This window comes from Apiospora hydei, assembly GCF_038363865.1.
Source record: "Apiospora hydei strain CBS 114990 chromosome Unknown utg000004l_segment0_segment0, whole genome shotgun sequence".
Lineage (NCBI taxonomy): Eukaryota > Fungi > Ascomycota > Sordariomycetes > Amphisphaeriales > Apiosporaceae > Apiospora > Apiospora hydei.
This window is the reverse complement of record NW_027117363.1, coordinates 2,141,794-2,158,290: the sequence shown is the minus strand read 5'-3', so window position 1 is coordinate 2,158,290 and position 16,497 is coordinate 2,141,794. Positions and strand designations below refer to the sequence as shown.

At 54.3% G+C, this 16,497-nt stretch overlaps 5 protein-coding genes across 5 annotated transcripts; 3 read left to right on the top strand and 2 right to left on the bottom strand.

The window, feature by feature from the left end:
• Window positions 1-429: 429 nt before the first annotated feature.
• PG997_003180 (LIM domain-containing protein C4F6.12) lies at window positions 430-3,199 on the top strand (the record flags this gene model as incomplete). Its single annotated transcript, XM_066807495.1, is given in 3 exon segments — window positions 430-517; window positions 613-3,008; window positions 3,023-3,199. 3 exon segments carry the CDS (start codon window positions 430-432, stop codon window positions 3,197-3,199), a joined length of 2,661 nt encoding a protein of 886 aa, XP_066671113.1.
• Window positions 3,200-4,411: 1,212 nt separating this feature from the next.
• PG997_003179 (uncharacterized protein) lies at window positions 4,412-4,857 on the bottom strand (the record flags this gene model as incomplete). Its single annotated transcript, XM_066807494.1, has 2 exons — window positions 4,412-4,477; window positions 4,615-4,857. The coding sequence occupies 2 exons, from the start codon at window positions 4,855-4,857 to the stop codon at window positions 4,412-4,414; spliced, it is 309 nt and encodes a 102-aa protein (XP_066671112.1).
• Window positions 4,858-7,469: 2,612 nt separating this feature from the next.
• Window positions 7,470-10,546, top strand: PG997_003178 (Nucleoporin NUP84; the record flags this gene model as incomplete). The annotated part of the gene is made up of 6 exons (XM_066807493.1): window positions 7,470-7,934; window positions 8,083-9,413; window positions 9,435-9,682; window positions 9,735-9,999; window positions 10,054-10,166; window positions 10,218-10,546. Coding segments are annotated over 6 exons (2,751 nt in total), but the record flags the coding sequence as incomplete, so codon positions are not given.
• A 425-nt stretch (window positions 10,547-10,971) lies between these two features.
• PG997_003177 (uncharacterized protein) lies at window positions 10,972-13,497 on the bottom strand (the record flags this gene model as incomplete). Its single annotated transcript, XM_066807492.1, has 6 exons — window positions 10,972-11,217; window positions 11,304-12,393; window positions 12,465-12,682; window positions 12,723-12,914; window positions 12,982-13,247; window positions 13,332-13,497. The coding sequence occupies 6 exons, from the start codon at window positions 13,495-13,497 to the stop codon at window positions 10,972-10,974; spliced, it is 2,178 nt and encodes a 725-aa protein (XP_066671110.1).
• A 1,932-nt stretch (window positions 13,498-15,429) lies between these two features.
• PG997_003176 (cutinase) lies at window positions 15,430-16,319 on the top strand (the record flags this gene model as incomplete). The annotated part of the gene is made up of 2 exons (XM_066807491.1): window positions 15,430-15,957; window positions 16,035-16,319. 2 exons carry the CDS (start codon window positions 15,430-15,432, stop codon window positions 16,317-16,319), a joined length of 813 nt encoding a protein of 270 aa, XP_066671109.1.
• Between the last annotated feature and the right edge of the window lie 178 nt (window positions 16,320-16,497).

The window sequence follows — 16,497 nt, the reverse complement described above, 5'->3', positions numbered from 1 at the left end:
CGGTAACCATCCACACCATGCCCCCTCCCTATTGTGACGGGACCCGGTTCATAATAATAAATAGCATAACTCGACATACAGCACTCACTCATACTATCGATATTCTCGACCCTACGCGATAACAACACGACCATATCATCACCGTTTATGCATTGCTACCAAACCCTGGCTGGCCCCTTTGACTCACATTCACGCACTCCCGCTCCCTGGCAACCACTTCGAGTGGTTTGCCAGTAAACACCTCGTGCATCTTTCCGTTGCCAACACATTAAAAGTTAGAATGCATGCTTAGATCGTCCATCCGTCGACTTGTCTGATCACCAGTCAACCTCATCTTACTTGTGTCTTCCTCAATCACACGTGTGTTTTACTATATTGGTTTTTTTCAACTGCACTACTGGTGAACGGCCAACCTAAGATTCCGCCAGTATGCTCCTCCGAGGCAAGTCTAAGGAGGGCTCGGGCAAGGCCTCGCCACCCAACCCGTCTCCCGCTTATATGGACAGCAAGCAATTTGGTACGTGCTTGCTTCTTGCTTCTTTGCGACAGCCTCCACCAGCTGAGCAACTCCTGGAAGCATTGCTAACATAGTCCCTCACTCTGTACGCACAGCGGCATACCTTGCGAGTCTGCGAGAGAACCGCGTCAACCGCCCCGGGACAACCTCACCACAATCGACGGCACCAGCCATCAGCTCTCGCCGGGAATCGGATCGTTTTTCGGCAGGTCGCCCTACCTCAACAGTCTACTCGGAAGCATCTGCCACCACCATCCCTCAAGCAGCATCATCAATTGCTGCCAAGGACAGGAGTACTCGTCCCAGCATTGCTCCGAGCGTCAGTTCTCGATACTCCACCGCTATTGGCGGCCGCGACTACTATCCGGAAAAGCCATCAGCAGCCACGCCACTGAAGCCCAACGAGGTGGTGCCCAGCGCAACTTATATCGAACGAGGAAGCCGCTGGATGGAGAAAGAAGAGGCGTTTTCCTTGCGTGCTGCTATGGAAGACATGGATCTTCAACAACGAGGTCGATCAGGAAGCCCACAACAATCAGAACAGGGGTCTGGCAATAGCTCGCCCGTTGATGAAGCTGAAGCACGACTCTACAATGCTGCACTCGATGAAGCCGCGGAGCTCGTCTGGCAGCACCAGCACGGTGTAAAGCCTCCCGAGCCTGGAACGCCATATCACTACAAGCCACACATGCGAAAGGACAGCTACGCCCATGCCCGCACCGCCAGCATCGGACGCTATGGAAGTGATATTAGGCCTTCGGGGCTTGCGCGCGACGGATCGCGCTCGGGCTCTGGCTCGGGTTCCGGCTCGGGCAGTTCGTCGGGCAGCGATGGAAGATCCTCACTAGAAAGCTCTCGTCCTAGTATGGAGGGTCGGCGAAGAACCTCTGACGAATCAACCAAACAGAAGTCATATGGCAACATGGGCAGCGGTAAACGTACCCCGTCGGGAGGCCGGCGACGCAGCAGCATGAAGCGCAACATCACCGGAGAGATTGAGAAGCCATTCTCCGGCGATCAGATCTGGGAGGAACCCGAGGGAGATTCGACTAGAGGGAATACGCCCAAAGCGGCACCACCCAGCACCCAGCAACCCGACAGAGCCTCAAGGGACACCTTGCCGCTCAGACTGGCCTTGCGTAACCCCCTCAACAAGGTTCATACCGGCTCCGGGTCTACTTCTCCCGATTCTGACGCCAGGAACTCCTCCCCTGTCAATGCATCCCCTACCAAGTCTCTCCAGAAGGTGGAAATCTACCGAAACCCGCCAACCCAAACCCGCAACCCCAACTACACCGTCAACACACAGAAGCCCGCGGGCCCACGCGAGAGCGACAAAATACCCAAGAAGAATGGCGTGGAAATCCGCAGTGATGATATACGTCAGGCCACCAGCTTCAAGCTTGGAGACCGGAGCGCAAAATTGCCCACACCGTCCGCTGTCAGTGACAGGCCTGGACGCCCCATCGTAAGCTTTGATAGCAACTGGAAGGCCCCCGAGGAGGCGGCTGCTGATCACAAACCAGAGCGCAAAGAGCCCAGACGCTTCACTGTCGGGAGCCTACCAGAGCCAGGCCAAGGCGAAAGTCAGAAAGACTACCAACCCGAGCCACAAAAAAGCCAGCAAAAAGCCTCCCCCTTGCCGCCCGTCCCTTCTCACTCGTTTACGCCGCCTGCTGTATCCGCGTCAACACCTTCGTCCACATCCCGACCGTCAACTTCTAGCTACCCCTCCGTCCCAAGTATTTCGATAGGTGGTCCAGAGTCCCGCGCGTCACCCCCAGTCAATATGCCCATAATTGTCACTCCAGACGACAGTCCGACCCTGCCAACGATCAACGTATCTACTGAGGATGACCGCACTCCTAATGTGCCGATCATCGTAACGCCTGACGATAACAAGCCGTCTGCGGGTTCCAGCTCCAGGCCTTCAGCGAGACCCCTGCCTACACCATCAAAGGTTCGCAATGCTGGACGTAGCCACTGGTCACCAGCGCCCGGATCTGTCTCGAACCGGGCAACAGCAGTCTGCCACGAATGCAGGTTCCCCATCGAGGGCCGCTTCGTAGCGCTGCATGGCGGAAGAGAGCGCTTCCACCCGCAGTGTTTCTCCTGCTATGCCTGCGGCACCGGACTGGAAGCCCTCGAGATCTCGCCCGAGCCCGATGAGTTCCGCGACGCCCGACTAGACCGCATTGCTCGTCGCGCGGCCGGCGAGGTGCTGCCCGAAGAGCCTGGCCAGACCATGGCAGAGGACGGTGACCATCGCCTGCGCTTCTACTGCCACTTGGACTGGCACGAGCTGTTCGCGCCGCGCTGCAAACACTGCAAGACACCCATCCTGGGCGAGCACATCGTGGCCCTGGGTGCCCACTGGCACTACGGCCACTTCTTCTGCGCCGAGTGCGGCGACCCATTCGAGCACGGCATGACCCACATCGAAAGGACGGCTACGCCTGGTGCATCAACTGCCAGACCAAGCGCACCGAGCGTCGCGCCCCCAAGTGCAAGCGCTGCAAGGTCGCGGTCATTGGCCAGTATGTACAGGCCCTCGGCGGCGAGTGGCACGATGAGTGCTTCCGCTGCGGCACTTGCGGAGGCGGCTTCGCGGATGGCCAGATCTTCCCAGCCGGCGACCGCATCCTGTGCAAGACTTGCCGTATGCGAGAGCTGAAGGCCTGAGAAGAGGATGGGAGCTAGTATAGACAGGACCACCGTAACTGATTCGGTTCAATACAGTGGATCTGGGGGATTATGCTAGGCCGAGATTGTGCTGATGCCCGAGGGCAGTAGAAAGGAGGGAGGAGGGAAAGTAGAAGACTCAAGTGAGCACAATGAGAGAGCATCTCCCTTTTAGGAAAGCCAGCGAGTCTTTGTCCAGACTCTCTTCTCTGGCCAACCTACGAAGGAGTACGTGGAAATGAAGAAACGATTAAACCGACGAAGTCGTCAATTTTTGCATTTGCGCGAGCGTGTTTTTGTTTTCGCAAATCAGTCTGTATGTCTTCATCATCTACATGAGCCTCTGTTGATGTATGAGCATGTGTCAGCCATATAACAGACTGATTTGCTTGTTTTTTTTCTTGTTTTTTTGATGGAAGGAGTTCACGTTTTGGTCGGTTGGGTTGGGTTGGGTTTAAGGGGTGTTTCTTGATTTGAAGTATTTGCATCACTGTTCCAGGTCCCACGAGCCTTCGGATCGTTGTAGTAGTAGCAGTAGTAGTAATACATGCCTTGATGGGGGATATGGTGCTTCTGAAAGATATGTTCCTCTTCGTCTTGACTTGCTCGTGAAGTGAGCTGGGCCGCAGCCGAAACGCACGCGTTAGTCAACATGGTGTACTATACTATAGTTCCCGAATCTCGCGCCTGTAGAACAAGGACGCCATTCGTTTTTCTGGCCATTTCATAGAGATTACTAGTGGGAAGAGCGGTATAAAAACCAGAGCAACATGTCATTCCACAGATTGTCCACTCCCACGAAACATCACAAACACGGCACAACCGCAACGGTTCAGAGAGGCGAGAAGGTGCTCACCGATCTGCGGTTTGGCCCCATTGCAGGCAAAAGAGGATAGAAACATCCAGGCTTCGTCAATTCATGTAACTGGATATTCGGGAGGCAAAATCATTAAACACCCTGAAGACAAGATTCCCCACCGGTAACCCCCAATGCAAACCGAAATCGTGTTTGCGAAGCATCTTCTCTCCGCCCTAGGTGTGACCTGCTAAATCTTCCCTTTTTGCGGAAGTGGCAAATTCCTTGACTCCGTTTGACTCCCTAAACGACATAGACTCCTAAATCCAACTGCAATGGCAGTGTCGGCTCTTCGAGAACTATCCGCTGTTAAAGTCGTGAGGTGGTCTTTTGTTGATCTAACTCAGGTTGATGAATCAGCAACAGGTGCCGCCGACTTGCTCCTGATGCACCTCGAGGGTGTCGCTGTCTTGCATCTCGAGCTGTGACAAGTTAGGCAATCAGCACATATCCAACACGTAGAAACGCTTGCGAGTGGCGGAAAAGTGAGCTGCCTGGCGCATCAAATGCGCTTATACCTGCAGGGCTGCAGGGCGTGAAGGGGTGGAAAGAAGCATACCGTATCGGGCGTGTCGGTAGGCTGAACACGCTGTCCCTCGAAGAGGAAGCGGACAGAAGCCATGTTCTTGCCTTGTCGCTCGCAGAAGGCGTTCATCAGCTTCTCGAGCTTGGTGCTGCGCTTAATCTTGAAGAAGACCTCATTGTTGTTGTCAGTGACCTTGATGTTCAGGTGCTCAGCTCCTCCGGCATTGGCATCGGGCCTCTCGCCCGCGGGGCTGCCGTTGTCATTTTGGTCGGACATCGTGAAGGAAGAGGGTGGTGGTCTGGATGTGATTTCCGACTATTCGTCAATGTTGAGTATCTTGCGTACGTCACACGTTGACTTGGAACGAGGACGACTTGTGGATGGCTGCTGTTGTTTTGGGGGCAAAAATGCCCGGAAATTAGCTCAAGTTCGAACGCAGAAATTGAGATGGATGGTGTGGTGGTTTATGAACCATGGGGGGTATGGAGGTTATCATGGGAGGAGTGGGGTGAAGCGAGACCTACATGCGCGACGAGATGTAGAGTAGCGCAATGAGTCTGCTCTTGTATGTGGCAGACGGTAAGGGAACGAGGTGGAAACCGAGCTAGTCGCCGCGTTGGTAAGAAGGAAGAGAAGTTATTGGAAAGCCTGGGGAGAGCGTGAAGAAAAATCACAGCTGGTGGGCGAGGTGGGATGATTGGACGTGAAGTTGCGGTAGTGAGGCTATGGGAAAGCGCGAAAGGGACGGACTTAACAGTACACTGTACCTTCCACAAAGGCTGCTTGGCAGGCTGGCAGGCTGGCAGGCTGGGAGGCGGTAGGCGGTAGGCAGGCAAATGGCGGATGATGGATGGATGGTGGGGTGATTGTGTGCCCTCCACTCTCACTAAGAGGCGAGGCAACAAGCAGTATTAAAGAAGGTTGCTTACCTGAGGTGTTTTTGTAAACTGTAAAAAGACGGAGAGGATGGATTCTTGATTTTGGAAATACCACGAGTAGGACGTAGATTAATCCAAGTAGTATCGCCAATTGATCAACAGGAATGCTGGTATGTATGTGTCGCAAGTTAGGAGTCGGGGGAGACAATGATCTTTGTGCAGGTGGTAGTGGTGTGTGTCGAAGCCTAGGCTCCAGCTGGGGGGTAGGTATCTTGAAAAAAGGTAGTAGTAGGTACCTTTAGGCCATCAATTCAATGGTCCAACCAAATGATGCTTGCGGCCAAACTGGAAAGCGGCCTTCAATACATGCCTAATTCAAAAAATAAGGCAAACGCAAATGCGTTTTGCGTCTCTAACACTAACTAACACCTTTAGCTGTGCGATCTGTGCATTGGCAGCATCAAATCTCAAGAATGAAGGCTCGGGGTACGAGCATATCAATCTGCAAGGGCGTCGAGTCTCTCAAGCTCGTGACCAAGTTACAGTGAAAATGATGGCGTTGGGGAAACCCCATTACATCATCCCAAAGGTTGCACCTTTTAACGGACGACCAGTTTCTTCTCTTTAGCTGTTACCAACCAATATATTCATCACTCGGACTGATTTCTTCTTTTCAATACTTCCTCCCACGCGACCAATATCAGACCACTGACTGCATCGTGACCCTGTTCTTTTCGAGATTGAAGAGACAGGACAATGGTGAGCTACCACACAAGAAGTTAACTGGCCGTTGTGTACCTACCTTACTGATAGGATATTCAACACAGGGGTTGGAAGATGACCTGAAGGCAAGCCCTCCTTGCCATCCTAGGGCAGTAAGTTTGCCATTCAATGACCTTTGTCAGCCCTTCTGTTACTGACGGACGTCTAGTGTGCTATCCAAAGTATGTTCCTGTTCCGCTCAAGTACACAGACTGTCTGCTGTGGCCAGTACCTGACCCCCTACAGGTTGCTTGACCAAGAACAACTACAACGAGTCAAAGTGCCAGGGCCTGGTGGATTCGTTGTATGAGTGCTGTGATGCTCTATACAAGAAGAAGGGGGACAATGCCACAAGCGCCAGCTGCCCCAAGGCGGACTTGCTAAGGCTCAAGATGAAGCAAAGGCGCAGAGACAACGAAATAAATCACGTCAGACCTCCACAGCCACAGCCGCTAGATCATAGAATAATATAGCTATACATAAGGGCACCGAGTGAGGTCTGGATTCGACTACCGCTCACTTCAAAGCAAGATATTTACGGGTTTGGAATGTGTCACGCTCCTTCTGATAGTCAGCCCGCAATGAATACACAGGTGACTTAATGGAGAGCGATAGCTCTTTCTAGGCGTTCAGTAGCGCGCAAGAGATCCCGTAGGACCTGGACAAGCATTGAAAGAAATTTGGGCTTATCCCGCGACTCTAATAAGAAGGCCGATGACATTATGTTGAGAAGAAGAGAAGAAAGGTTAGAAAAGAAGGACCGGCGCAGAGATTTATGTACGGTCGTGTCCAACCCAGCCGCAGGAGCTTGGCCAAGCTGCGGCTCCGCCTGCCCCACACAAGCTCTGAAAGCGCCCCAGGATCTCGCTTAGCGCGCCTAAATGGTGGAATGCCAGTCTGTCAGTGGCTCTGTAGTGTAGTGGCTACAGCCTACAGCTACAACAAGCAGCTAATGCGGTAGACGCGCTGCGGTGGCCGTCGCGTTGATTTGGTGCTACCGCATTTTTTGGCTGCAAGAGCCGACCACTGTGTTGATCCAGCAGTTGCAGAATCCAATTGTTTGTTTGGCGATGCCCTCTCCCCAACATCCTGCCAACCACCACCCCAATCTAATCAACTGAACCGGCTCATTCGATTCTCAACCCCTACAACGCACTCACTCTCTAGTCCAATCAGATCGTCGCGACCCGTTGCATGACCTTTTTGAACGCCTGATTGACGATGCCCAACCGGCAAATCGTCCTCTAGAATCCGTCTCAATACAAGCTGAAAAATCGCTGCGCTTTCATCGTTCTGGCATCAAGACCCGACGACCTCGCGACATCGCCTCCGGAGCGCACCCACCCCTTCAACCCCTTCACATTCTGGTCTGCGACCGCACCATCGACTTTCGCCATGGCCGATGACCACGATCCTGATTTGTTTGGAATGGATGATGAGATGGAAGCCGACATTCCTGCCGAGTCCCAGGCACAGATTCGGTTTGCTCTCGACGCCGAGCGATTCGCAAAAGCCCTCGACTCCATCTCGAGAGGTCCCAGGACTCATACGGAGAAGCGTGCCGATGTCATCAAGCTAGTCAACAGGTATCATGATATTGCGACCGAGAAAGCCACCACTCTGCGCGAAAGCAGCCGGTACGCTCTTTCCTCGCGGCAAAGATCCCTCGACGAGTCCAGCCAAGACTCGATGGATGTAGACGAAGCTGAAAATGTTCGTATCGACGAAGAACTACAGCATTGGGAGCTCGAGAAACAAACATGGGACTTGTTACGGCGATTGCTCCCTCTGAGATACCCGGAGAAGAAGGCCCCCCCAACTAAAACGCCGAGACATGACCAAATTCCAGGACAGCTCTCAGTTATGGGAAGAGTTCTTGGCGTCGGATTCTACGGCACAGGAGAGGAAGGCCATCATGGAGTGTATGCAGGAGTTTTCGGATGAGACGAGCGTCGACATCGATGAGATGGTTCGCGAATATCAGACGAAAGCGGAACGGGGCGATATCGTGGCATACGGGTGGCTTCATACACGGACTGCCATCAAGATGACGAAGCAGATGCAAGGCTACATTGGACCCCTGGACCCGAACGCCGCACGTATGACCGAGGACCATCGTAACATCACGAAGACTGACCCTCTGGTCACTCAACTTGACCCCGACGTGGTTACAAGACAGAACCGGAAGCTTGAACCTCAAGATGAGTACTTTGAGCGCGCTATCTGGCTCGGATGCTATGAGCTGCTCCGCAGGGGCAGGAGCATGTCTGAGATTCGCGACTGGTGTGTAGAAAGGACCGAGGTTTGGCGCGCCGTTAGTATGTCAGCCATGCCTTTGTCAAAGGACAGCGAGGGCGAGCGCACTGTTTCAAATCCGCTTGCAACCTTGCTTTGGCGGCGTACGTGTTATGCCTTGGCGCGCAACGGCGGTACCGACGACTTTGAACGTGCGGTATACGGCATCCTTTCTGGAGACATTCCGAGCGTGGAGAAGGTATGCGAGACCTGGGATGACTTTGTTTTCGCGCACTATAATGCGTTGTTACGATCCCAGTTCGACAGCTACGTGGCCACGCGCTCTTCTCCGGAGGCTGTCCAAGCTGCTACACAGTCACTTCCAGCGTTCAACGCACTCCAATTTCACGGCGATGGCGCGCCCATAGGGGAGCGCGTTGTTCAATACCTCGAGACCAACCCGAAAACCTCGGAGGAAGCCCGAGATCCCATCAAAGCTCTCCAGGGCGCTGTCATCTCTGATTCTGTCAGCCAGTATGCGTACGACAACGGCTTGGCACTAGGTCGTCATGCGAACAAGGAAGGTACCTCAGCCCTCATACCTGACTTCAGCCAATCGCAGTTCAAGCTGGACGACGACAAATACTTTTCGCTTCCCCAGCCCAACGGACTTCGAGTTTTGGTACACGCGTTCCTTCTGATTTCAAACTTGGAGGAATTGCAAGGCGGTAACACACTCAAGCAAGACTTGAGAAGCGCACAAGAAAATGTGCTGGCCGCATATGTTAGCGCGTTGCGGCTGCATAACCTAGTCGAGCTCATCCCCATCTACTGCGCCAAGATCCAAGGCGAGAGAGCATTCTTCACACTTAGCCGTAATGTCAGCATGATAACCGACGAAGAGGAACGGAGAACTATCTTGACCATCATGGAGAAGATTGGAATGGACATTGCCGAGTTCGTCATATTCCAACCTAGGTCTCTCCTTAAGGAGTATCCCGAAACCGGCAATGAACTCAGGTCTGGCGCCCTCAACATGTTCCTGGACGAAGTGCCTTCCCTCAAATATGGCAGGCGCTTGAAACCAGACTTCTTCGGAGAAATGCCTGACGTGCTGGATCAAGTGGATGAGCAATTGATCCAATCACTTGAGTGGATGATGCTTGTCGACGGGCTAGGTGATGAGATCTTGGCTATGGGAGTCGCGATCTACAAACGTTTCTTAAGTATGACAAATCACACCTTTCCTGGGGATCTTCTTTACTGACCTGCAAACAGAATCGTACAACCTGCACGCAGCGCGTGCTCTCTCTGAACGCGTTAGATGCGCGGACATCTTCAGAGCCAAGGCTGGCGTGACCATAGCGGATGATACTAATTTATCATGGTTCTCAGACTTCGATGCTAACATCCCTATGGAGGATGAAGGCTACGAAGGTCCGCGGGACATGGTGACGGCCAGGAACTACCTTGAGCTGGAGTGCATGATCCGTGTTCTCGACTCTATGGAAACTGTCGCCTCCAGCCAAGAGATTGCCCAAGAGTAAGTCCTCGAGCTCAACACTGAAGATGGCATCCCACTGACCTTGCATTTTAGCCCGACGAGTAAGATGAACCGGGAGTTCTGGGTACACATTGGCCAGGAGATTAAGCAAATCAAGAGCTTTGTGGAGCCATGCCTCCGGGGTTGGCTGAGAGAGTCCATCGATGGTAAGTCTCTTGTTGACTATGAGGGGTCGGTCAGATCTAACGCAGTTGTAGACGAGGAAGACTTTGAGATTCTCCGGGACATGTATCTGCCCGAAACCGTTCTGGGCTACGTGAGTGTCCTGCACTTCGCGGGCACCAACTTGAGCAGGGAGAACCTGCTCGAGTGCATGGAACTCGCCGCCACCATCGCAGAAAAGGACTCGGATATCGCGTCCGTCTTGATGAGGAGTGGCCGGATGAAGGAGCTGGTCGAGGGCTTCGCCAACTGCAGCAAGGCCCTCGCCGTCAGCGCGGCCGACAAGAAGGGCGGCGTTGGCGCCAGCAGCAAGAAGATGAGGGAGCTGGGGTGGTCGAGAGAGCTGTGGAGCGTCAAGCGATGAAGAAATGAAACACGACACGTTCGGTATCCTAATAGAGGTGTCTGTATTGTATAACAAACATCGCTAATTCCCAAGGGGCTTGGAAGCGGGGGAGTTCAGTTTGCTTCGTCAAAAGGGGCGCGTCGTAGAGAAGAGAAGTTACCTAGTTACAGCAACAGTAACGAAGCTGGGCGTCTGGCTAGACTTTTGCTATGTATGACCCGGTAATCAACCTAACCGAGGTCAATAGTTACCGTCTCGCGTCGCCTCGTTTTTCTACGTGGCCCAATATCAAATCCATAACGCATGTCTCTAGATTGCAAAAAGCGGGATGTATAATCTCAAACCATGACTCGTGCTAGCATGAACTCAACTCGGATATTTACTGAACAACAAGGTGTATCTCCCTTTCATCTGTCTCTCTCCCTCCCTCCATCATCATCGTCTTAAGAACTTCGCTTGGCCAATTCCACCGCCTTGGCGGCCGCCTCGTCGAAGTTGTCGAAGGCGTACAAACCCGCCAGCCCGCTGTCGGCGATGATCTTCTGTCCCTCCGCCTCGTTGGTCCCCCGGATCCGCACCACGACGGGAATCGTCGCCAGTTGCTCCTCCAGGTCCCGGAACGCCAGCACGATGCCCCGCGCGATCATGTCGCCGAGGGTCAGGCCGCCGAAGATGTTGACGAAGATGCACTGCGCATTGCGCGTTACTTGCGTTAGCACAAGAGGAAGGGATGGGGGAGGCAAGGCCAATAAAATATTTTTCACATCAAACGTACCTTGACTCGCTCGTCCCCGAGTATGACCTCGAAACTCCGCTTCACCGTCTCGCTTGTCGCCTTGCCGCCCGTGTCCAGGAAGTTGGCGGCCTTGCCCCCGGCGTCGGCGAGCGCGTCCACCGTGTTCATGGCGAGGCCCGCGCCGTTGACCAGCGTGCCGATGTTGTGGCTCTCGTCGGCGGTGCCGAGCTGATCGCCGCCGCCGCCGCCCAGCTTGATGTAGACGATGCCGTCGGGCTCTGCCGACACCTCAGCCGCGTCTTCGAGACTCACGTCCCGCAGCGCGTGGATGTCGGCTTGCCGCTTGCCGCTGTGGTGCGCGGCGTCGTCGAAGCCGAGGTGGGCGTGCGTGATCTGGACCGTCTTGTGGTCCGGGGCGGGGGCGGCGATGTGGGTTTGGAGGAGGAAGGCCTCTTTGCTTGTGAAGAGGTCGACGAGCTGGTGGATGAGCGTTGACAGGGTGACCAGAGAGCCTTCGCCGAGGTTCAGGGTCTTGAGTATATCGGGAATAATAGGGGCTAAGTCAGGCACTCCGTGAACGGGGTAGTCGAAATCAAAGCTCCTGGCGGCCTCGTCGATATCGCTGGTGGTGGGAGAGGTGATGATGCAGGGGCTGCTGGTAGCCCGGTTGATGGAGACGGCTAGCAGATGTTGCACGCTGTCGGACACGTTGTCGGGGGTCTCTAATACGTCGATATCTTGCTGGCGTAGCACATCCAGAGCCACGTCACGGTCTAGATAGAGGTTCCTCCGGTTCTCTGTCGTCCCTTGTCTAGGCGTTACCTTTTGATGCCATGCGCGAGGCAAGGGCCTCTTGGCGGCGAACGTGTGGAGGGTTCTCCGCTGCTGCATGGCCGCCGTCGCCCTTAATGAAGCGATCCCATTCCCGCTCTGGGTCTGGCTTCCACTCAGGAGCGTCTTGAGCACCGGCCCGAACCGCGAAGGGTGGTTGATCACAGCGACACCGGCGTCCTCCAGGGCTTTGGCTTTGGCAGAGGCGTCCGGCTCCCCAGGCAGAGCAAACGCTCCTGCGTGACCCATGACCCGGCCAGGAACAGCATTGACGCCTGCTACCACGGCAGCGATAGGCCTGACATTCCAACTACTCGTCAGTCCCAATCTACGTTTTACATTACTCAGGAAGAAGGGAAATGTACTCACTTAGGATTCCCTATCCTAGAGCGATACTCTTGAATCCACTCGGCAACCTCCATCTCCGCGAAGCCCCCTATTTCGCCACAGATGGCAATAGCCTCGGTCTCTTCATCCTCGACCAGGATCTTCAAACCGTCTACTAGGCCTGTGCCGGACAGGGATATCGCCGCCGACGCCAATGCAGAGACTCTGCCCAAGGCCGGCGCGAAGTGTCGATGCAGCCGCTTTCCACCTCAGAATGTAAGCGAAGTCGAGCTTTCATACTGTGTCTAGTGGTATGAAAAACCTACCCTCGTAACTGAGCGTGCCCGATTTGGCCACAATGCCGACCTTGCCGGGCTCGAAGCACGGTAGCGGCTGAAAGCCTATACGGCACTTACCGACTGAGGAGATGATGCCGGGTGAGTTTGCGCCTACTAACCTAGAAGCCGACTGGGTCTTAAGCATCGAGTGAATCTGTCTCGGTCTGATTAGCACACACACGTCCCTTTACTATATACAGGAGATCCTTGGTCTGGATTACCCGCAAGATATCGTGCAACGGAATATGCTCCGCCACTGCGACGATCAGCGGCACTTCAGCTTCAATGGCTTCTTCTATGGCTGCCGGTGCCTGGTGTGCGGCCACGTAGATTCCCGTCGCATCGGGCTTCAGCACCTCGACCGCCTTCTTGACCGACGGAAGAACCGGAAGGCCCAGGTGCTCGCCTCCGCGACCGGGCGTCACGCCTCCGACGATGTTGGTGCCCCATGCAATCGATTCCTTGGCATTGGCCGTGGCTTGTCTGCCTGCGAGGAGGGGGTTAGTTAGGTAAGTTGGCGTATTAGTGAGTGGGCGGGTATTAGCCAGCGAACTCGGCTGCCCGTACTTACCCGTAAAGCCTTGGAATATCACGCGTGTGTGTTTCCCGATCTTGAGGTTCTTCAGGGTGGCGTCGTACTTGGTGCGGTTCACGGATGTGGTGCCGAAGGAGCTCCGGCACGCGGCGGCGCTCAACCTCGGCAACCGAGTCTCACGTAGGGCAGGACGGCCGAGCATCGCTAAAACGATTTGGAGGGGGGATTGGGCAGATGGAGGATGTATTAAGTGTATGTCTACTCTACATGCAACGAAAGATTTCGGTCGTCACAAGTTTTAAGTACAATCATGGGCAATGCAAGGGAGTATCGTCATTTTGTCCTCTACACTGCAGCTGCTTTTCTGACCTGGATCCAAGTAAGGTGGTGCTTCGAGGGCCGACGTTCGGCTCAGGACCGCCGCCGTGGTTTCCATGCACAGCAGCTGAGCTCTCCCTCGCTCCCTCGCTCCCCAGGGAGGCCGGCGCTAGGCCAGCAATGTCTGTCTGACAGTGCCGGGATGGTCAATGGTCAATGGTCAATGGTCACCAAGTGGTGGTGCCCGTCGACTAACATGCTGGAGGTTAAGTCCTGGTTATTCCCGTGACAAGCCGAATCGAGGTTGGTTGGAGGTGTGTCCAGTGAGTGAGAGGTTGTCAGCAATGTCAGGTTGTCAGCATGCGACGGATAGCACGGTTCCGTCTCCACTTACTACTTTACCTTATACTGTTAGCTGCCTCGGTACGGGCAGATCTGTCAGAGAGCAAACTTTGGATGTTACCTCATCTGCCGGTTTCACTCTCTTCAAGTTGGCGACGAAGACATCGGCAAGCCCGACATCTTGTAGCAACGCCGTATATATACGATTTTGCATTCATGCCCTACGCCGAACAAGGCAGATTCTGCAACAACTGCGCCAAGCCACATGTTTGAGAGCCGTGTCCTCTTCTGGAAAACCGGGATCTAGGGCAAACTCTATCTCGAAAGCCTAACTGAGCCTCCACGCATTCTGCCACGCAGGGTTCAATCTTCCCAATGCACTGTCGATGAGAATCCAGGCTTGTTTCAGGCACCCTGGCGCATGGCCGTCACTGCCAGACTCGGGCACGTCAACGAATGGGCCGTGGTATTTCTTCCAAGTTCGCTCCATCCATCTCAACATCCCACAGGCACAGGGTACAAGTCTATGCGTGACGAGCTCATTTCAAATCGTTCGATGGCGGTTATCTATCAAGATCTGACACCCGCCCGGCCACCAGTCCCATCCAGGTGCATGCTTCTTGGCTTGTGCTCTTTTTTCCCTTCGTTTCCAACATTCCGAAACGCGTACTCGGCTCTAGCTGCTAGCTACTCGCTATCCTGTATGGAATAGCCGCCGCAACCAAACACCAAAGTGGGCAAACAATAAAACTACATGATCGGATTACTCGAATCAGGTGTACCAGATGGCAGCCTTATACAATTTGTCATTTCGTTCCTGCCACCAACAGCCCACCCAGAATGGCAATTCGGCGCATCGAATTGTGGGAATGCCGTGATGCAGCGTTTCGAAACGCACCATCGGGCCAGGGTTCGTTGGTGGCATAGGCCGTGATGGACAGGAGGACCCCTTATGAGGCTCTGCTATAGGCCCCGTAATGCGACTGCGCCCGTCTCAGTGGCGCTTGAAACGCTCTGCCCGCTTTATAGAGAAACGACTCTATAATTAAAGCCGCGAACTTCCATAATGGGATACAAGTAGAGTCCATGACCCCCCACGGATTCGGATCTGTTACCGTGTTACTGTCGTTCTCTTTTTCGGCATCCCTTCTTTTTCTTTATTACTTTCTTTGCAGCAGGTCTCATTGCAAACCCGGGGTGGCAGTGTTGAACGTTATTCTTCCCTTTCTCTGTCTTCTTCTTCTTCTAGTAATTAAAACGGGCATTTGGCACCCGTCGATTTTCAATAATACTTTGGGCTGGCTCATTATCGTTCGCAAGTAGCAGCCTTTCGGATAAGTGGTGGAAACGGGAAGCCCGTAGCGAAGAACAGCCCGCCCTCAAAAACGCCTTCAAACGAAACGAGCGAACGAAACCTCTTGTGGATTGGCCAGACTCTTCGAAAGAAAGAAACAGGAAAACAAAAATCGAAAAGATGCGGTTCCAGGCCCTACCCGCCACCTGCCTCGCCCTCCTCTTCGGCTCCCTATCGCAAGCCCAGTCCGTCAGCACCGGCGCGGCGCAAGCGCGGATCACCTGCCCGTCGGGTAAAGGCGTCGGCCTGATCGCGGTGCGCGGGTCGACCGAGGACCCAGGCCCAGGCCGGCTGCTGGCGCCCATCGCCGCCAACGCCACGAACCAGGTGCCCGGGACGACGCTGACGTCGGTCGACTACCCGGCCCGCCTGATACCGGACTACTTGGGCTCCGAGCAGGAAGGGGTAGTGGCCCTGACGGCCCTGATGCGGTCCTACGCCGCCGCCTGCCCGGGCGCGCCCGTGGTGCTGATGGGCTACTCCCAGGGCGCCCAGGTCATCGCCGACGTCCTGTCCAACGCCACGACGCCCGTGGATAACGCGGCGCAGCCCCTTTCCACGAACGACGTGGCGGGGATCCTCCTCATTGGGGACCCCAGTCGTGTAGACGGCAAGCCGTTCAATGCCGGCACTGCCAACGGCGATGGTGTAAGTTATTTAGTATATCCTTATTCGATCTCCCCTCTTTCATTTCTTTTGGTCAAGAACTGACATAGCATCATCAGCTCTTCTCTCGCAAGGATAGCACGGCGCTGGAGGCCATGGGCGATAAGATCTTATCCATCTGCAACGACGGCGATCCCGTCTGCGATCGCGGTATCAACATCGCGGTGCACCTGAGTTACGACGAAACGGACGGCGTCCAGGCTACGCAGTTCGTCGTCTCGAAGGCCATGAAGATGGTGGCGGCGAAGCAGGCAAAGGCAAAGGCGGTGAAGCCAGCAGCAGCAGCAGCAAATTCAACGACGCCGGAAGCGAACAGGAGGAGAGCTACTGCATGGGTTGCCTAGGGACGGTTTGAAGACCTGTTTATATTAATTTCTGTTATATTTCTGTTAGAGGAGGAAAGCGTGACATGTCATCTTGTCGTCAGTGGAACTGGACGAGAAATAATACTTGGACTTTCCCATTTTTTGTTAAGACAAAAAAATATTATGTGTCATGACACTCAATACATGCAAGTATATA